Source organism: Pectinophora gossypiella, chromosome 21 (genome assembly GCF_024362695.1).
Source record: "Pectinophora gossypiella chromosome 21, ilPecGoss1.1, whole genome shotgun sequence".
Classification (NCBI taxonomy): Eukaryota; Metazoa; Arthropoda; class Insecta; order Lepidoptera; family Gelechiidae; genus Pectinophora; species Pectinophora gossypiella.
The window spans coordinates 5,901,961-5,923,095 of record NC_065424.1 but is presented as its reverse complement, the minus strand read 5'-3'; the positions used below and the strand labels follow the sequence as shown (position 1 = coordinate 5,923,095).

Sequence of the window (21,135 nt, the reverse complement as noted above, 5' to 3'; positions counted from 1 at the left end):
TCTAGATTCAGAAATCAAAATCATGTATTCAACGTAATTATCATGGATAAACTTGTTGAAGGTCAATGTCACATTTTTGAATTTACACGTCATTTCGCAAGGTGTTATGGCTGAGGAGAAGAAATGACAAGAAACTGCAACAGCAACACATCTTTTAAATCAATGAGGGTACATTACAAGTTATTTAATAACTAGAGGAACACATTCAATACCAGTCATTTTTATCATTTAGGTAGTCATTAATCTTATAAAAAGCTTTTTTACATAAAGTAATTGGAACCTGCGACCTTACAATGAGAGTCGAGCGTTCTTCAAACTGGTCTGCCACGTCTCAACCGTCACCGGGTCTAAAGAAAATGTTGCAAATTATATTTCTCTGTATTTATTCTACATATTACAAGTACTAATTCTTCTTGAGAGCTTTCTCTAGTTTCAACAGAGGTGCGTTTTTGCTTTTTCTCTTTTCCTTCTTCAGTTCTCCTGACACTATCGCATTTTTCATCACCTGCAACAATACAATTACAATTAATTTACGTAATTCTTCTCTCTGTGGGTTGAGAGGTGGATTACCAACCTCATCAACCCTGGTGTCAGGGTTACTATAGAGCCGCCAAAGGCCCCTGACATGACTGATGCAACGACTACTTACTTACACCAGTAAGTGGTAATCGGGACCAACGGCTTATCGTGCCTTCCGAAGCACGGATCATCTTACTTTCGGACAATCAGGTGATCAGCCTGTAATCTTATGCTTAAATAGACAAATCTTAGGCCTCGTCAATGCCTTCGGGCAAGTCTGGGGCCAAGAACAAACCGATCAAAGGTAAAAAAAAAGATAATAATCGAGTAAACCTCAAACAATGAATAAGCATTCAATTAAGACTATCGATTATTCCGTCAAAAGCCAAAGTGGATCATTGTATTAAATTTCATTATGTCAAAATATCAATAGAAATATGACATCACCTTGTCAGGTGTTACCTATTGTTCGTGATCCAAAATGTCATATAAATCTCGGATTTTTTGGTAAAATAGTCATTCAATTTTAATTTCTAGTCAAAGCTGCAAGTAGAATTATTAAAATGAAAATCTTTTTAGTAATCGTTTTCTTGGTGTGTTGTAATCAATATGTTACTGGCAGTATGTTTGATGGTAAGTGTTTTTCTATTTATTCTGTTTTTAAATTCAATTTTAAAAATATCTTTATTCAAAAGATAGCATCATTGATAGACAGTTACAGTTTCAATCGTCAAGCTGCAAGGCCTCCGTGATCCAGTGGTTTGAGCGTTGGGCTCACGATCCGGAGTTCAAATCCCGGTGGGGACATATCACAAAAATCACTTTGTGATCCCTAGTTTACTTAGGACATTACAGACTGATCACCTGATTGTCCGAATTTAACATGATTTAACTTCGAAAGGCACGTTAAGCTGTTGGTCCCGGTTACTGCTTACTGCTGTAAGTAAGTAGTCGTTACATGAGCCATGTCAGGGGCCTTTGGCGGCTCTATAGTAACCATGACACCAGGGTTGATGAGGTTGGTAATCCACCTCACAACCAGGTGATTCAAGCCTGCAAAGTCCTTACCAAACAAAGGACAGTCGCACAAAGTGATTTCGACAATGTCCCCATCGGGAATCGTACCCGGACTTCAAGATCGTGAGCCGAACGCTCTAACCACTAGACTACGGAGGCTGTTGAAGCTCTTAGGATAGTCACTTTTTTAGGGTTCAAAAGGTACAACGGAAGCTTCATAGGACCACTTTGTTTTCGGTCCGTCTATTTTTAAAAGCGATTGAGGCCGCACTTGCTTTGTTCGTCTTCTTTCAATCCTGTAGGGCCTGAACAATAGTTCTTCTCGGTCTTTTGCAGACCCGGTAAATTGCCCTCATTGCCGAAAAGTTGGAGCATTCGCGAACGTCGGAAGGACTATTTGGGGTGACCCCCTCTTACGTCAAATGAGCTATAGTATTGGAACATTTAAACTAACATTCTTCTTCTATCATATACCCATACGAGTCAGATTGACTGAACTGACTCTAGTGTCAGGGATAATTGAGCCGCCATTACATGCATGCTTATATGGCTCATGTAACGACTACGTACTTAAATAAACAGTAAACGGGTAACTAACATTAAATTAACATTTCCTAGTTCAAATGTTATCTGTTTCCCGGTGTACTGAAAAATAGGCGGTACGAAATGACTAAGCCCCCCCAAGATGTCATGAACGTACTAAATAATATTAAATTCACTAACACAGTTGGCTCGACCATCACAGACGATGACACGGCTCACCACCTATCACGATCTAACAGAAAGAGGTGTGGGTACAGTCATGAACAATATCAGGTAACCACCTTAGAACCCTGTCGCACTATCATGTTTGACATTTAATGAGACTTACGGTTTAATTTGTCAAAAAAGTTAATGTGACATGGTTTCAAAGTGTATACATATTAGTACTCGTGACCGTACTTATTTCATCTTGCGATGGAGGTACCTCTGACTACCTAGTGAGTTTATGTATACTTAATGTAACATTCAATCGTTTTTAGATTTACAGCGTTTCCGTGACAACGTGGCGGACGCCTTCGACTCGGTCGCGGGCAAGGTTACTTCGAACTACCAGACGCTCACGCAGCGCATGCGCCGCTTCTTCGCCGACGAGTGGAGCAACGTCCGCAACCAAGTGTTCCCTGGAGCCGCCGAGATGGAGAAGCGGTACAACGCGCGGGTGGAGCCTAGCACGGTCCGTTCATCCCTGGGCCGAGCCTCCGGAGCCCTATACTTCATAACCCCCAAGCCAATCACAAACATCACCGAGGTACCTAGTCAATACTCCCGTAATCAAAGCCTTCTGCGTCTTTCCAGATCACTCAAAACAGCGTCTCTGTTTAGGCCCTGCGCGTACGACTTGTCCTCATAGGAGACTCGCCGGAGGAAGATTGAGGATATTACGAGGATTCTCAAGCCACCGCCAGCAACTACAGTCAAAGCTGCGTTTACTGCGTTGTATCTACTTGAGCGGAATCGGCGTAAGAAAAAGCTTTGTATAGATTCACAAACCTATATTCAAACGCCTCGTTGTGAAATTCATGCAAGTGCCTTCTTTGAAATATCACAATCTGTGATTTTTCTCAACTAAACCTCGATTTTCACATAATACCAACATGACAAAAAAAGCCTATATACGTCCCACTGTAGGGCACAGGCCTCTCCTCAATCAACTCAAGGGTAGGAAAATTTTAAATGATGTTATTGTCATGTTTTTGTGTGTGGCGTCCATGAGAAGTAGCCCAAATGAGAAGTTGCCATAATGAGAAGTAGTCCATTTGCGAGTCGGTTGCCATAATGAGAATTAGCCCTAATGCGCCTAAATCTTTCTATTCTATTATGTTTCTTTCAACTAATTTTAATCCAGATTACAATTCAAGGGAAAAGCAATATTGCTATTTGTCATTTTTTTGCATTGCGCACTTACTTTTATATTTATTAACTTTATTTGATTGTTTTTATTATTATTTACTGTTCTCGTTCATATTATTTTATTACGGATATATTGTTATTATTTTTTTTGTATAATTTTCGACACAATGTAAAAATTATTCAGAAATAAAATAAACTTGAAACTTGAAACTATGCGCAAATGTTAAATTGCAATATTGCTTTCTTAGATGAATTGCTTCGATGTGGCCATTATAACCCCCCTGATCATTTTTTTATCTGGATTGAATCTAGCGTGTCTATTGCGAAGTTTAGTTCACATTCTGATGTCATTTTTCGAAAAAACAATTAATTTCACTACAAGGCGATGATATATAGATTGTAAATCCGCTCTGGACGTCGTAATTTGTGTACAGTCATGAGCAATATAATGTACCCACTTTAGGACTCTGTCGCACTAACATATTTGACATTTAGTAAGACTTACAGTTCAATTTGTCAAAAAAGTTAATGTGACATGGTACCAAAGTGTATACATATTAATGCTCGTGACCGTATGCCGACGTTCAGTACCGATCAAGTGGACGCGCAGCTTTATCCGCATACATTAAGTTTAGATGGTGCTTCGAGCACACGTAGTTTTCATATGAGGGACTATAGATGTAAAACAACCGATTTAAAACGTTATAAACCAAATGTTACCATTTTAAACCCCAAATAAATCGTTTTAAACCGTTGAAAACTCGTCTACAACAATAAAATAACTGTTTTAAACATATGGGCAATATTTGGTCACTTGATAGAGTGATAGAGCGAGAAACAGTGTGATAAGACAGAGATGTGGTGTAAAAGACGATATAGTGACTAGGATTGAGAAGGGAATGTTAGGTTGGTTTGGACACGTAGAGCGGATGAAGGATAATAGGATTGCAAAAGCGGTATATAAAGCGAAAGTTGATGGTAGGGCTGGCAGAGGAAGACCGAGAAGGACTTACGATGACCAAATTGGAGATGTCCTTAGAAAAGGTTCAATACGATCTACTCTGAACCGCCGTGCGTGTATGAAGCGATTGATGAATGTGGAGGAAGCAAGAGAAGTGTGTCAGGATCGAAGCAAATGGAATTCTATAGTCTCTGCTTACCCCGGTGGGAAATAGGCGTGAGTTTATGTATGTATGTATGTATGTTGGTCACTTGACGTCACATTTCGTATTATTCGTTTATAGAGTATCAATAGAAAGTACCTATAGAACTAAACATTCTGAGTATATTATTACCAATAACAGTATACTTATTACACATTCAAACATTCTTTACACAGTTTATAGGTACAGTCATGAGCAATATAATGTAACCACTTTAGGACTCTGTCGCACTAACATATTTGACATTTAGTGAGACTTACGGTTCAATTTGTCATAAAAGTTAATGTTACATGGTACCAAAGTGTATACATATCTGGAACAACTGGAAATTCGAAATGTGAGTTGATCGATAAATGCTTCGGTCAACCGTTCGTCGGTACTGACATTCAAAGTAAAGTTACAGACCCATCCCTACTTCGGTGAAATCAAGAAAATGTAGTTATAATTAAGAAAAACAAAGTCTTCAACAGCAGCCGTTTTAAACCGAAATAAATGGTTGATTTTTAAACGGATTGGTTTAAATGGTTTTAAACCAGCCTTACATCTATATGAGGGAACTTTCACTCTCAATATTAAAATCTTAATCGCGTGTAAAATAACTGTAAACATTGCGCTGTGTCGGAGGTCCCAAGGTTTATAGAAGAATTATTAATCTCTTTAAAAACGAAACCACTTATTAATTTGTAACTTAATTTAGGTAGGGAGGTCCGAGAAAGCGTTGAACTGTTTTTTTTCGCACACATAGCCGCGAAACGGCGCAGAGATATTGTATGACAACGCATATACTGCACCGCAGCGCACTGTACACATAAGGAAACACGTGTATCTTTATATAAGTGGTTAATCATTGATTGCCCGAAAGAAAGATGATCCGTGCTTCAGAAGGCACGTTAAGCAGTTGGTCCCGGTTACTGATTACTGATGTAAGTTAGTAGTCGTTACATGAGCCAGGTCAGGGCCCTTTGGCGGCTCAATAGTAACCCTGACACCAGGGTTGATGGGGTTGGTAATCCACCTCACAACCCACACGATAGAAGAAGTGGTTAATCGAGATAATATAATTAATCAGCTATGACATTGGGCCCGATTCCTGCAGACACCACTTAATTTTATTTAAAGTTCATCATCACTAATTTAAGAGCCACGCTCTTGTCGGTGTGGCATTTTCCATGCTACTGTTTAGGGAAAAATAGGGTTATTTCAAATTACACCTGTAATTTTTTCATCCGAAGTAAAGGTAAGGGACGGATGATTGACAACTGTTGATTTTAAAATGAATGAGTGAATGAATGAATAACCCGGGCGAATCAAATAGGCATCTTGCTGATATGCAACCTGTTAAACATTTGCTGTCAACTTAATTCTCTCGGGCATGAAAGGGTTGTTTAAATTTTTGCTTTTTGCCATTAAATTTTAACCCTGTCGTTTCCCTTTTCGGCGGATAAGAAAATCGCTAAAAAAGGAAGCAACACCAAAGTCACTTTAAACGCAAATTAAAGAGTTACCAATTGTTAGTTAGTCTATTTTTGTTCTGTAAGTAACTGTTTTGGTCATGATGTAAATAAAGTTTTATTGTATTATCGTTAGGTATTTATTGTTTTTTTTATATAAACAATTAGATAATTTGTAACAAAACTAAAATAAAGCAACTTTAAATTGTTGAACTCGGAAACTACAGTAATTAATAAGTATATTGTATTTTAATAATAATTACTAAGTTATTTAAGTTTCTAATTCCGCTTTTCATTTAGTTATAATTATGATTAATTAGTATTTAATTTAATATAAATTAATTTTATTTATAACTAATTAATAATTTTTATTCAGTTGTTGAAGATACTTTCACAGGTTAGTAAAGAATGTGGTGTATTTAACTTGTTTTAACTACCACAAAAATATTTAGCTCTACTTGTATATAGTATAATTAAATGTACATTGTTCACCAAGGGAAGACGGGTTTCATAAGCGTTTCAGTTTCATAATAGACAGAGGCGTGTGGTAAAGTAACGCACCCTCTCCACGCCAGCTATGTTTGTGTTTGTTTGTTATAAGGGGCGAGCCTCCGTGGTCTAGTGGTTAGAGCGTCAGGCTCACGATCTGGAGGTCCAGGTCCGATTCCCGATGGGGACATGGTCGAAATCACTTTGTGAGACTGTTCTTTGTTTGGTAAGGACTTTTCAGGCTTGAATCACCTGATTGTCTGAAAAAGTAAGATGATTCCGTGCTTCAGAGGGCACGTTAAGCTGTTGGTCCCGGCTATTAGCCGTAAAAACACCTTCACCAACCCGCAGTGGAGCAGCGTGGTGGAGTATGCTCCATATCCCCTCCGGTTGATTGAGGGGAGGCCTGTGGCCAGCAGTGGGACGTATATAGGCTGTTTATGTTAGGGGCGATCCTATTGCCATTACCCGGGGACAAATCCTGAAAACCACATGATATCAATTATCACGTGTGTTTTTATAAATATATTTAAACATGAATTCAAATTTCAAACTCATAAAGTTGAATTCAGTGGTTCATTCGAATCGGGACATAACTCACGCGTAATCTGAACAAGGGGGGTTAAAATGGCTACATCGAAGCCATTCATCTAAGAAAGCAATGTTTTAAAAAATAAATTTAAAGCTCATGTGAAGGTTACTTTATGTAAAAACCACCTAAATCATAAAAATGTCTGGTATTGAATGTGTTCCTCTAGTTATTAAATAACTTGTAATGTACCCTCATTGGTTTTTAAAAGATGTGTTGCTGTTGCAGTTTCTTGTCATTTCTTCTCCTCAGCCGTAACACCTTGCGAAATGACGTAAATTCAAAAATGTTATATTGACCTTCAACAAGTTATCCATGATAATTACGTTGAATAAATGATTCTGATTTCTGATTGATTTCTGACATTTGCGCATATAAAAGTAAGTGTGCAATGCAAACAAATGTCAAATAGCAATATTGCTTTCTTAGATGAATTGCTTCGAGACATTTTAACCTCCCAGGGCTGTCGGATTTCGTAACTTAATAGTATAATTTAGCTAGCATTTTTTTCAGAGCAGAATAATTCTTTTTCAGTCGACTACGAGTAGCGCTACTACATCGACTTCAACTACGAGTTCTACTACAACTATTAGAACTACGACTTCAACTACAGACACCTTACCACTATTCAAGAAGAAGGTTATGAAACATCTGACGAAAGTCCAGTTGAGTAAGGCGAAGCTCGACGCTACTACTGGCGACTCAATACTAGTATTTTAATATAATGTAACTTAGCAACATACTAGCCTCTAGTGCGTATAATCCGCGGGGTGTCAGTTGCTTCTATGCTGTTCGGGGAGCGAAAAAAACACATAACTACTTACGTAAAGCCGTTGGTCACGGTTACTACTTGCTGATGTGTATGCCTGCCTCGGTTACTACGTGCCTTCCGAATCACGGATCACCTTACTTTCCTTTACCTTGAACGCGCAGTGACATTATTAGGTCTATATAAGTGCGGTATGAGGGGGGAGTGAGGGGGGAGCTCGTAACCATGGCAACCAGAAACGCTTCCTGTGCGAACGACCGTTTGTTTAACTCATACGCTGAGGATTATGTTTGCGCTTTTACTGTATAAATTGTAAATATTTTGTTAGTAAATATTTGTTGAAATACTCATATTCGTTTTATTTAATATGAATACAGACATCACCCCATATACGTTCCACTGCTGTGCACAACGGGGTAAAGGCTGCCTTTTCACCGGAGCGGAGCGAGACAGCGGAGCGGAGAAACGGAGAAACATCAACCAATATAGGGAGTTGCGAACTAGTTAATGCAATCCTACTGGTAGTATAATACTAGATAATATTTCTCGGTTTCTCCGCTCCGCTCCATTGGACAGGCAGCCTCTCCTTTTTTGGCGTGACTTATTGTAGATTTACCGCTCCGTTTCTCCGCTCCGTTGTCTCGTTCCGCTCCGGCATACAATTAGTGATAGTATTTCAATAAATATTTTACAATAGCTTCAATGCGCGGTAAAAATTAGATCTGTTAAATAACGAAAACCAGTGATGTGACGTTCTTTAGCATAGTAATGTATCAGTTGAGATTAAGCTAAAGTATGGAACTGAAAATAATTTAAAAAAAAAACACGAAAATAATTATGAATTTTGCGACTGTAAATTTCATTAAATATCAACTCACAATCATCCTTCCCATACGTACTTGTACGGGGTGTTAGTGACTTCGTAATACTGAGGTCCATGATTCAGCTCATTATTCTGAGTTAATATCAAGTAGAATTTTCCATCGCGAAAGTATAGAATTGAAAATAAAAAAAAAACATGAGTGTTGCGTAAGAAAATTCCATTTGATATTAGCTCTGAATCATGTCTGAATCATCCCCTCAGTATTCGTTACGATGTCACTAACACTCTGTATGTCTACTAACCTGCAGAGCCTTTTCTTCGGACCATGTCAGGGCAGTAGGGTCGTTCAGAGTAGGGTATTTGTAGGAGAATCCCTTAGGGAACATCGGTCTGGTTAGCAGAGAATCCAATTGTCGCTTCTTAGCCTTCAGAGCCTTGTCTATGGACAAATCTGGTTTTGCTTCCGGACTGAAGAGTGAGTTAAGGAGGCATACAAATAAACATATATTGGATAACCAATGTACGTTGTGTTCGATAAGGTTATCTATCTTTATAGATAGACAACTACATATCTACATCTCTATCTATCGACAGGGTGTTAGTGACATCGTAACGAATATTGAGGGGGATGATTCTGAGTTAATATCAAGTGGAATTTTCCGTCGCAAAATTCATAACTTTTTTAAAATTACTTATTTTCAATTCTATACTTTTGCGATGGAAAATTCTACTTGATGTTAACTCAGAATAATGAGCTAAATCACCCCCCCCCCCCCCCCGGTATTCGTTATAATGTCACTTACACCCGGTACAAGTACATACAGGTCCATCCACGTGCGTATGGGTGCTAGTTATTTATATATTTATTATTGTTTAAAAGGATACACATCATCATCGATGATGATGTCCATGTCCCTGGCAGCCTTCTCCCTCCAGCCCGCGGCTTGCGCGGCGCGGCGGCGCTTCAGCTCGAGCGCATCGATGTCCCGCGCCAGCTGCACCGCGTCCCTGAACGCGGCCAGCGCCGCGGGCTGCACCGGGAACATCGGCACTTCCGACGCTGGCAACAGACAACATAATTTATTTATTTATTACATGGAAAACCAACAGCTTACAAAACAAAATAGACTAAAAAATAGCAACAGAAACCCAATTACAGGTTTTCACCAATAAGATCAGCCGCGAATGACTGACACAAGAAAAATGCAATCTTACACTCACTCAAAGATTCCAATAAAATATTTTATTTATTATTAAAAACACAGTCGATTTTACATCTAATAAAATTATTAAAATAAAATCTTAGTCCATAAATAACCCACCCCAGACTGTTCCCGGTGCAAAGGTGCCCATAACGTTCTCCGCATTAAAATCAAATCAAATATACTTTATTGCACAGAACTAAAATTTCAACAACAAAACCACCATTGCCGCGCTGAATAGCGATGGCCAACCTTTGCTCCAAAAACGAACCGGAGCGGGAGTCACCCATTTTTTCCCTAAGCCTGCGACCTAACTCTGAAATGAGGATTCTGGTGTCTGCTCCCACAAAATCGTACACTAGCGCCAGTGCTGCGTATTTTCCTCATTTCCAATAAAATTAAAAAATATATAAGTAGTTACCGGGACCAACGGCTTAACGTGCCTTCCGAAGCACGGATCATCTTACTTTCGGACAGTCAGGTGATCAGCTTGTAATACCTAACCAAACTAGGGATCAAACAACAAAGTAATTTATGTGATATTTCCCCACCGGGATTCGAATCCGGGACCTTCGGGTCTTGAGCCTGACGCTCAACCAGTGGACCACAGAGGTCGTTAATCAGTGATGGTGAACATTACGTACTTCTATTGAGAGTGCGGCACAGCTTGGCGTAGGTGTACGCCTCAGCAGGCTCCATCATGAGGATGGTGAGCCCCTCCTTGGTGGCCCGCGCCGTGCGCCCGCTGCGGTGCACGTAGTTCTGTAGACAACCATTTTTTTTACAATACAGGGTGTTAGTGACATCGTAACGAAAACTTTGGGGGATGATTCAGACTGTTCACGCCAACGTGAACGCATCATAACAATATTGAAAAACGGCAACCCCGATGACGTTCTTCCGTTCCCGGTCTATATTATCTGTGTTCTATCAATTCACTCTCTCGATCTATCTCCGCGTCACGTCACGACCAACTACAACTATCGCGTACGCGCACAAAATGTAATGTAACGAACAAGTCAATAAACAATCCCCCTCAAGAAACGAAGCTTTCATTGAAGCAATCCCATCAATCTGCTAAGCAATACCTACTACAAACAATAAATCCACGCCGGAGCTACTGCAGCGCCGACACAGACTATAATTCTGAGTTGATATCAAGTGGAATTTTCCGTCGCAAAAGTATAGAACTGAAAATAATTTAAAAAAAGAACACAAAAATCTATAATTATCCGACTTCCACTTGATATCAACTCAGAATCATGGTTTGAACTATCCCCGTCAACGGTGTCACTAACACCCACACCTACTTGTATGGCTACATGTATGTACTTGTACGGGATGTAAGTGACTGCGTAACGAATACTTAGAGGGATGATTCAGCTCATTATTCCGAGTTAATATCAAGTGAAATTTTCTATCGCAAAAGTCATCATCATCACTGATTTAAGAGCCAAAAAAAAAAAAAAATAGGGCAGTGGTTTCCCTCTTGCCTTGCCTAAACAAAAAAAAAGCAAACGCAAAAGTATAAAATTGAAAATAATTTTAAAATATCATGATATTTGCGATGGAAAATTCCAGTCTGAATCATCCCCTTAGTATTCGTTACGATGTCACTTACATCCTGTATGCTTAATTTAAGGAAACATTGAACCGACTTTTTTTGTCTTATATTATTTTTATATTACCTCAGCAGTCCGTGGTACTTGGTAGTGTATGACATGGTCTACGTCGGGTATGTCCAGACCGCGCGCCGCCACGTCCGTAGCCACTAACACGCCGTGTGGATCGTCACGGAATCTGTTCAATATAATACAATTATGATATGTATTATTAACTGCCTCTGGTTCAGTGGTTAAGCGTTAGCCACGCCCGAAGGTTCCGGGTTCGAATTCCGGACCTATCAGGGGCGTCAGCTCACACAACTCATAACTGAAGCGAACCAATTGAAATTATAAGACAGCATAACACTACTATACCCCAATCGGAGTAGTCAGAGGTACATTCATCGCAAGATGAACTAAGTACCCACACCTCACCGAGCTTACTATTAGAACAACGTGATAGGTGGTGAGCCGTATCGCCGTCTGTGGTCGAGCCAACTGTGCTATTGAAAACTGCACTAAAGATAAATTAATAACTCATTGGTGCAAAAGTCATGAAAATTTTAGTGTATTTTTGAATTATTTTCAGTCATCATCTTCGGTATCACTAACATCCTGTATGTAATGTAATATAATTAGATACAGTCTATAACGATTTAAAGCTCATTTGAAGCTTACTTTATGTGAAAAATCTTATTAAGATAAGCAATAACAATAATGCCGCCTATTGTACTAATTCTATTTCTCTTTTGTTTTGTATTTTGTTTTTTCCTGTTTGTGCAATAAAGTATTTGTTATTTTATGTTATGTTATTAATAATATTGATTACCCAAATGATAAATATACCTGGTATTAAATGTGTTTCTCTATTTATCAAACTTGTAATGTATATCTACATTGAGTTAAAAGATGTGTTGCTGTTGCAGTTTCTTGTCATTTCTTCTCCTCAGCCATAACACTCAGCTATAATGAGCTCGGTGGCGCAGCGGTAAACGCGCTCGGTCTGCGATTGTTGAAGTTAAGCAACTTTCGCAAAGGCCGGTCATGGGTGACCACAAAAAGAAAAGTTTTCATCTCGAGCTGCTCCGTGCTTCGGAAGGCACGTTAAGCCGTTGGTCCCGGCTGCATTAGCAGTCGTTAATAACCATCAATGGGCTGGGCCCGCGTGGTGGTTTAAGGCCCAATCTTCCTATCCATCCATAGGGAAGGCCCGTGCCCCAGCAGTGGGGACGTTAATGGGCTGATGATGATGATGACCTTCAACAAGTTTATCTATGATAATTACTTTGATTGTGATTCTGTTACCTCTCAAGGTTCTTCAGCCGTTGTCGCTGTTGCATGTTGGCGTGTAGCGGCAGCGGGCGACACTTCAGTATCGTCAACAGCTGAGCTAGTCTGAAACAATAATGTAACAACATATTATCACTACTCGATTAACGAAATAGCTCTTTAAAATCCGGAAACGGATTTATATACATGTTCGTTGGCGGAATTCACTAATATTAGTGTAAAGTCCCCAGGGGGGCCCTCCGGTAGACTGAGGGGAGGCCTGTGCCCAGCAGTGGGACGTATATCTTAGGTTATTTATGTTTATGTAGTGTAAAGTATTTTAGTAAATAGATTCATTTTATTTTATTTTTATTTTCTTCAGATTTTTTTCGGATTGCATACATTGTCGATTTGGATTATTTGTAATGACTATGTATATCTGAAATAAATAAATAAATAATAATCACGCCTGTAGCCCCAAAGGGGTAGGCTGGGTGTATACTATATACACCCACTCCTCGTTAGCTATGCAAAAAAATGTATCACCCTTATTATTACAAACATTGATTTTTCCGGAAAATGTCTGGGGTGTAAAATGATGTATAGGGGTGTGATCGGAACGTCATCTTTGAAAACTGCTCCGCATCAGGGGGCACCCTACGGCCTGGCAAATATATCACACCTGGAACGTTTTGGTTTTCATGAGACCTAATAAAATGTTGGTCAAATCCAATTGCCGGTAAAAACAACAAAATGGCCGCCATACAAAAACTTGAACTAATACAGGACACGCGAGCAGCTTGCTGCGAGCGAACCACGCGACATCTAGTTTATTTATATAGTTAAGTTTCGGACGTTACGTCGGAGGGGGTTATAATAAAAAATGACTTGCCTCCTAACACTTCCGATGGAGTTACAGAATACTATGGCTCGCCCCGGATGCCGTTTCAGTATGTAGTACAGATACGAGTCCTTGTGCTCCATAGAGCACGTTATTCTGCTCTCTGTTAGGGTTTCCGCTGTGCCTGCGAATAACATCAAACATTATTATAAATGTCGACATTTTTTACCTTAATTAAAACACATAATAACGGGTTCTTACCGCGTAAACTTAAAACAATGTATTTTTTACCTTTTCTTATTATAATGACGTGACTGTGGCGGACCTAACTGGTTGACGAGCTAGTTCCGCCCGCATGCAACAGATGGCGCCACATTAAATAATTAAATCCTGAAACGCGCTATCTAAGTTTGCACAGCGTGACGCATATATACAACTTCCAACATGACTCAAGTGGATCGTCGATCTCTAGTCCCACTACCAACTTGTGGCTGGCGGGATACCCCGAAAACATCCTTTGGCGGCAGGTCAAGCTCGTGGAAACCCTCGGCGGTAAATGACTTATTGTAGATTTTTCGCAAATGGCATTAACTATTTGGCTGGAACATTTTGTAGCAATTCACTTACTAAGCAACCGTTAGCACTCCCTGTGGACACTATAAAAAATCTCAATCTTCCCGTATGCTGCCTAACGCGTAACTGCGAATGAGACAGACAGTGCGCGCTGTCCCTCTTACTCCTTAGCGGCAAACTTCGATAGCGCGTTTCAGGACTGCATTATTTAATGTGGCGCCATCTGTTGCATGTGGGCGGAACTAGCTCGAGAACTAGTTAGGTCCGCCACAGTCTTGTCATAATAATAAGAAAAGGTAAAAAAATGTCGGCTGTAAGGCCATCTTAGATTAAAGTAAGACACAGATGGTGTGCAGAGTTCAGTGCTCCCCATTTGTCCGGCAAAGCAGTTAATGCCATATCCGGCAGAGGTGAGACACAAAAATGAGCTTGTGTTAAACGAAGCCGTGGTAGCTCAGTTGGTAGAACGCTGCCTCTCACTTTGAGGTCGCAGGTTCAAATCCAGCACAGGCCTAAACCAATGATTGTCGAATTTTCGAAGTCTTGTTTGGATCATAAATGATCATCACGTGCTCAACGGTAAAGGAAAACATCGTGAGGAAACCCACATTACCGAGAAATCCACTTTCGGAGGTATATGACCTAACCTGTATTGGGCTGGTTTTCCCTTCGCGGGTTGGTAGGTCAGACAGGCAGTCGCTTCTGTAAAAAACCGGACCTGTCAAATCTTCAGGTTAGGTAAGCGGACCCTGTGAAAAACGGGATAATAGGAGATGATGTTAAACGTACCAAGGTTTTGCTGCGTAATGTCGACCACCTTAGGGTCAGTCATGCCGATCATATAGACTAGTTTCTTCACCTTCTGTTGTGGGGTCATCTTCTCAATCCTCCGGTTTATTATCTTGCCGCGTTTCGTTACCTGCAACCAACAAAAAAGAGGTAACACCTGACATAGCATCGGGTCTGTATCCTGATGGGGCTAGGCAGAGGTATCCATCATCATCATCAGCCGTACGACGCCCACTGCTGGGCATAGGCCTCCCCCAAGGATCTCCACGACGATCGGTCCTGCGCTGCCCGCATCCAGCGGCTTCCCGCGACCTTCACCAGATCGTCGGTCCACCTTGTAGCGGGCCTACCCACTGAGCGTCGTCCGACACGTGGTCGCCTTTCGAGAACCTTTCCACCCCAGCGGCCATAGGTTCTCCTCGCTATGTGTCCTGCCCACTGCCACTTCAGCTTGGCAATTCTCCGAGCTATGTCGGTGATTTTAGTTCTCCATTGGATCTCCTCATTTCCGATTTGGTCGACCAGGAAAATACCGAGCATCAGTATGGTATCCATCCATACATTAAACCTAGCTCAGACGCTTGTGGGGAGCGGAGAGTTGCCGTTCTATACGTAGTATTATTTATTATTCTATGCCCGAAACGAGCGAAGCCGCGGGCAAAAGCTTAGATATATTACCTTCTTTCCTTGCATATGCTTAGGCAGATCGTGCACCATGGTCAGTGTTGCGGAGAACACGAAGTTCTGCCTGGTGGAGCGCCGGTCCTCCTCCGCGTTGAGGCGCTCCAGCAGCGGGTGGAGTTCCTGGAAGTGGGCCCGCTCTACCATGCGGTCTGTCTCGTCTATTGCTAGGAACCTGGTGGAGAAGGAAAAAAATAAGTTGAGGATGGTTCGTCATAAACAACTTTTAGCCATAGAGGCAGCCAATCAGCTCGCGACACCAAACACTTCAGGACCCCGATACCGACCCCGCCGGCGAGGTCGACGATTTCCCTCAATTAGTGCTTATCGCTATCGATCGACCCACCAGGGCCGATTAATTATTTCAAATATATTTCCTCTCAGACGACGCCCTGAGCCGAGGTTCGCGACCAACTGGGCACCCTCAGGCCTGTTGTCTTAAACGTTGTACCGGGTGATAGCCTTCAGCACTCCCCATTTGTCCGGCCAAATACCTATACGTAGTATTTCGAAATGGCTGCATGTTGTTTCTGGTTACTTGCGGCCCTGCCCACCCCGTAAACCAATCCGTGCACGTACTTGACACAGTGCAGCTGCTGCAGGTGCGGCTGCCCGCGCGTGACCAGCTCCCACAGGCGGCCCGGCGTCGCCACCACCACCTCGGGCCCGGACCGCAGCACCCTCTCTTGTTTCACCGACGCCATGCCACCTACTACCGTCGCTACACGAATACCTTCGAAAATATCAAAAGATAAACATTCAAAACTTCAAAAATAATTCAAAAATATCTTTACTCAGTAGGTAACATAGTTACACTTTGAATCGTCAATTTTTACATAACGAACGTCTCATCCGCCTAAAACTACTGCAGCTTCTCACAACCTGTATAGCCATAGCTTTAAATCAAAAGACACTACGCTGCCAAACGTTCGCCCCAGGGTTTCACGCAAGCCGGAGTATAATCATTTACTATTACAAGTCAATAATTTATTATTCATCATCATCAACACCAGCCCATTAACGTCCCCACTGCTGGGGCACGGGCCTTCCCTATGAATGGATAGGGAGATCGGGCCTTAAACCACCACGCGGGCCCAGTGCGGATTGGTGATTATTAACGGCTGCTAATGCAGCCGGGACCAACGGCTTAACGTGCCTTCCGAAGCACGGAGGAGCTCGAGATGAAAACTTTTTTTTGTGGTCACCCATCCTATGACCGCCTTTGCGAAAGTTGCTTAACTTCAACAATCGCAGATCTAGCGCGTTTACCGCTGCGCCACCGAACTCCTCAATTTATTATTATAAGTCAAAAATGGTGCTAATTCCTGCACCATCTAATTTTATTGTCATTTTCTTATCCGAAAGGAAAGGGATAAAATTTAAGGAACACACGTCAATTTTAGGCACAAATCTAAAACCATCCTCTATAATTTTACATTTCCCAATAACCCGACAGAAATAAGTTGACAGAACACGCCGAACGGGTTGCATATCAGCTAGATGCTATTTGATTCGCCCGGGTTGTTCATTCTTTCATTTTAAAATTATCAGCTGTCAATCATCCATCTCTTTCGTTTTGAGCGGATAAGAAAATTACAGATATAGCTCCAAATAAAATTAGGAGGTGTCTGCATTAATTAGTACCAATTTATAATTACATAACATAACATAAATCCTTTCGGCCGTTTTGGCAACTAAGACTGGCAACCAGTTGCAAACAAAGAAAAAAACATCTTTATACGCAACTAGTTGCCAATAAAGATTTTTTATTCTTGTTTCACCACCAGTTGCCCACAAGGAATTTCGTAATAGTTTGGACTTACATAGGCTGAGCATCAATCAACCGGAGGAGGTATGGAGCATACTCCACCACGCTGCTCCACTGCGGATTGGTGGAGATATTTTTACGGCTAATAGCCGGGACCAACGGCTTAACGTGCCCTCCGAAGCACGGAATCAACTGATTCTCTGAATCAGGTGATTCAAGCCTGTAGTCTTTAACAAACAAAGGACAGTCTCACAAAGTGATTTCGAGAATGTCCCCATCGAGAATCAAACCCGGGCCTTGAACAGCCTCTGTGGGCCAGTGGTTAGAGCGTTAGTTTATTAATATAAGTCACAGTAAAACTTAGCAAAAGTGTACAAACCTGTATACTTAGCAACAGCAATGAGATGTCTGCTGATCTGGATGGCCAGTTCTCGCGTCGGAGTCAGGATGAGGGCATACAGAGGCTTGCCAGTCTTGACTGTGACTTGTCCCGGCATGTCTATGTTGTCTATCACTTTCACACATCCTATACCTGTATGAAACAACAGGATATTTGACTGGGTCACAGGTAAATTATAAAATGCTAATCTAAAATAGAAGTCCAATATTTAAAAAGTCAATCTCAATTTTCTTTTCGACTTCTTTTTTTTTTTATTTTTTATTCTTATTTTTAACGAGGCTTTGAACATACCGACTTATTTTCGAAATTTAATTATGAATTACGTAACAAAGAGTACGATGCTTAACTGCTTTCATTGTTGACGTCTTAGACTCGTATTTCCATACAAATTTAATGGAATTTCATATTTTAATGAATTTGTATGGTATGCAATTTGTATGGAATCAAAATTTTAATAGAAAATTTGCGTTTTCTTAAGTAGTGTATTGATATTAATATTTTTGTGTTGTCACTGGCATGCTCAGTCACAGCACTGAAGATTTGACAAGCCCGGTTTGTTACAAAAGCGACTATCTCTTTGACCTTCCAACCCAAAAAGAAAACCATAAAGGTTAGGTTAAAATATAACCCATGTACGGTCTCGAACCGCACAGAATTTATCTACGTCATGCACAACCTACTTTCAGGCTGCGTGACTATTTCACTTACTTAGTAATAATCTTTAGTGTAATAACTAATCTCAACGTAAGCGATACTCTACCTTAATTCTATCTTGTAAACTAAATAACTGAATAATTATCGTCTTATATTGCACTCGCATCTTTCATTAACTTACCTTATCAACTATATTAAGAGAAGTGGGTGTTCAGTCTTAAACTAAGAACGGGCTCCTACAACCCAAGTAACAATATGATATAAAACTCAGCATTACCTTGCTCATTTTCATCAACTTCATCTTCAATCATTTCATCACCAGATTCAGCGTCACTATTTCTGTCTACGTCATCGTTGTCTTCATCACTTTCAACAGACTCTTCAATATTATCTTCTTCATCAGAATTTTCTTCATCAATATTCTCTTCATCACTTTCATCCTCATCAAATTTTTCTTCACCTTCAGTGGATTTTTCATCATCACTAGAGTCAGCTAAATCATCAGACTCCAGCATGTCTGATAAATGGATGTAGTTGTCACTATCATCACTGTTGTTACCTTCATCTTCTGAAGCGGTTCTTCTTTTTCTTACAGGCACTTCAATTTCTTCTATAAATTCGTCATCATCATTAACCTTCTTTGATTTTTCTTTTTTTACACTTTTTACATTTTTATTTTTTTCTTCTACTTCACCAGTACTATCTTCACCACTGCTGTAACCGTCTTCTGAAGACTCTTTCGCTTTTACTTCCTGCTTCTTGTTATTATTTTCTCTGATATTTTTCTTATTTTTTTTATTACATTTAGGTTCAAGTTCAGGTTTTTTGTCCCTTTTCTTGTTAGAGGTCTTTTTGTATGGTATGTCATAAGCATCCAAACCCATAGCAGCTTTTTCTTTTAATTTCATGATGCCTGTCAGTATGGGGAGGCCGAACGCTAGGGTTTTACCACTGCCTGTTTCAGCTGCACCTAAGATGTCTCTTCTGCCTGTTGAGTTGACAAAATATGTTAGTTCTTAAAGTTAATTTTGCTTGTAAATAAAATTCTGAGACCATCCTTAACCTTAGCCTCTTCTACCTATCCCATTGGTTTAACAGAAAACTCGGTGGGGTACTTAGTTCATCTTGCGATGGACGTACCTCTGACTACCCCAATTGGGATACAATTGTGAGATTGTAACATATTTTTTTTATCACATATGCTGCTGACACTTTTAGTTGCATTCATTCAAGATTCAAATTCACAGATTCAATTCCTTTTTTTTATATTAAATTCAATAAAGTCAAAATAACAAAGTCAGCTTATTTTACATAAGTCATTACATTTTTAATGCACTTACCATGTATAGCAGCTGGTAATGTTAACTCCTGTATTATAGTAGGCTTCTTGAAGCCTAATTCTGCCAGCGCCTTTAATATAGGCTCTGGTAGTTTGAATTCTGCCCACGTCAACATGTCTTCTGGAGTCAAGTCACAAACTCTTTGTGATATGTCTTCACCTAGTTTTTGCTTATTTTTCTTATCATTAGCATTTGCATTAGCTTGTGAGTTTTCTGCTGTAGTGACTCCGCTATTTTTAGATTTCTTTTTGCCCTTTTTACCACTCTGAACCACATTGTCTTCATTTGTTAGAGATGGTGTGACAATTTCACAATTTTCTACCACAAAACCATTACTAAGTTTGACTTTCTTGTTAGGCACCTCTGCCTCTATAGATTTAGTAGCATTCTTCCGCTTTTTTGGAGCTTTTTTCTGTAAAAACATGCATGTTTATATTGAAACATAACCTTTTGATTTGTAATCAAAACTTGCGTTTTTAAGCCTAAATTAAGTTCAAATCGAAGTATTACAGGAATATAAATTAAGGGTAAAGTTATCTGAATTATAAATTAACGTATATAATAGCCTGATCTGCACGAACACTTACTTTTTTTGGTCTTTTACTATCTTTATCCAATCCATAGTTTGTGCACTCTTCAAGTCCCACGAAACCCTGAAAATTACTGTTAAAGGACACCGGGAAGCCTTCTACCGCTACAGACTCCCATTTTAGATCCTTTAACTTCTTACTCATATTTCTGTTATCTGAGAATATTTCGAAAAGCACTAATAATTGTTATGGTTATGACTGATAACCTCAAATCAAACGTGAGTTTGACAGTAACAAGAAACGTTCAGAGACTGTGAATACTGTGATAGATTTTAATGGCATTACGGCATGTTAAATTAACACGGAGAAAGTTGCCTTCAGTTGCTGTTTGGAATGCAAGCATTTCATCATTAGTGCCGAGGTTTTTCTTGCAGCTTCTTTTCCCCGGCTATACAGGTTGTGAGAAGCTGCAGTAGTTTTAGGCGGATGAGACGTTCGTTATACATGTAAAATTGAAGATTCAAAGTGTAACTATGTTACCTACTGAATGAAGATATTTTTGAATTTGAATTCAACCTTATAATCACTACAAAAAATACTCTAATGTCTAGAATAATGCTCATTTTAAAAATTCGAATAATAGGTATATATTTTGACGAGCTTAACATGAATTATAGTTTTTGAGCGGAAGAAAACGTCTGCTAGTGATGTACATATTTATCGATATCGATAAACTGCCAGTAGGAGTGAGGGAATCAATCAACTACATTT

The 21,135-nt window shown here is 40.0% G+C and overlaps 2 protein-coding genes across 3 annotated transcripts; one reads left to right on the top strand and one right to left on the bottom strand.

Moving 5' to 3' along the window:
* Positions 1–357: 357 nt before the first annotated feature.
* LOC126376485 (uncharacterized) lies at positions 358–21,008 on the bottom strand. The gene is made up of 14 exons (XM_050023897.1): positions 20,422–21,008; positions 19,835–20,246; positions 18,772–19,482; positions 17,820–17,972; positions 16,252–16,405; positions 15,670–15,847; positions 14,992–15,121; positions 13,681–13,813; positions 12,825–12,914; positions 11,604–11,715; positions 10,560–10,677; positions 9,599–9,773; positions 9,016–9,181; positions 358–505 (listed from the first exon to the last, which is right to left on the bottom strand). The coding sequence occupies exons 1-14, from the start codon at positions 20,566–20,568 to the stop codon at positions 404–406; spliced, it is 2,781 nt and encodes a 926-aa protein (XP_049879854.1). The 5' UTR covers positions 20,569–21,008; the 3' UTR covers positions 358–403.
* On the top strand, positions 2,377–8,046 carry LOC126376735 (salivary glue protein Sgs-3-like). Of its 2 annotated transcripts, none has more exons than XM_050024297.1 (2): positions 2,377–2,827; positions 7,656–8,046. In XM_050024297.1, the coding sequence occupies exons 1-2, from the start codon at positions 2,648–2,650 to the stop codon at positions 7,839–7,841; spliced, it is 366 nt and encodes a 121-aa protein (XP_049880254.1). In that variant the 5' UTR covers positions 2,377–2,647; the 3' UTR covers positions 7,842–8,046. The 2 variants fall into 2 exon arrangements, with proteins under 2 accessions (XP_049880254.1, XP_049880255.1); XM_050024298.1 differs by lacking the exon at positions 7,656–8,046 and adding an exon at positions 2,902–2,972.
* Positions 21,009–21,135: the final 127 nt, after the last annotated feature.

Excerpts from the sequence above, each read along its gene's own strand:
- LOC126376485 (XM_050023897.1), bottom strand. The coding sequence starts at position 20,568 with ATGAGTAAGAAGTTAAAGGATCTAAAATGGGAGTCTGTAGCGGTAGAA. Across the intron at positions 19,483-19,834 it reads ATTACCAGCTGCTATACATG|GCAGAAGAGACATCTTAGGT; the intron begins GTAAGTGCATTA and ends TCAACTCAACAG. Across the intron at positions 9,774-10,559 it reads GTGCCGCACTCTCAATAGAA|CGTCGGAAGTGCCGATGTTC; the intron begins GTACGTAATGTT and ends GTCTGTTGCCAG.
- LOC126376735 (XM_050024297.1), top strand. The coding sequence starts at position 2,648 with ATGCGCCGCTTCTTCGCCGACGAGTGGAGCAACGTCCGCAACCAAGTG. Across the intron at positions 2,828-7,655 it reads CAATCACAAACATCACCGAG|TCGACTACGAGTAGCGCTAC; the intron begins GTACCTAGTCAA and ends ATTCTTTTTCAG.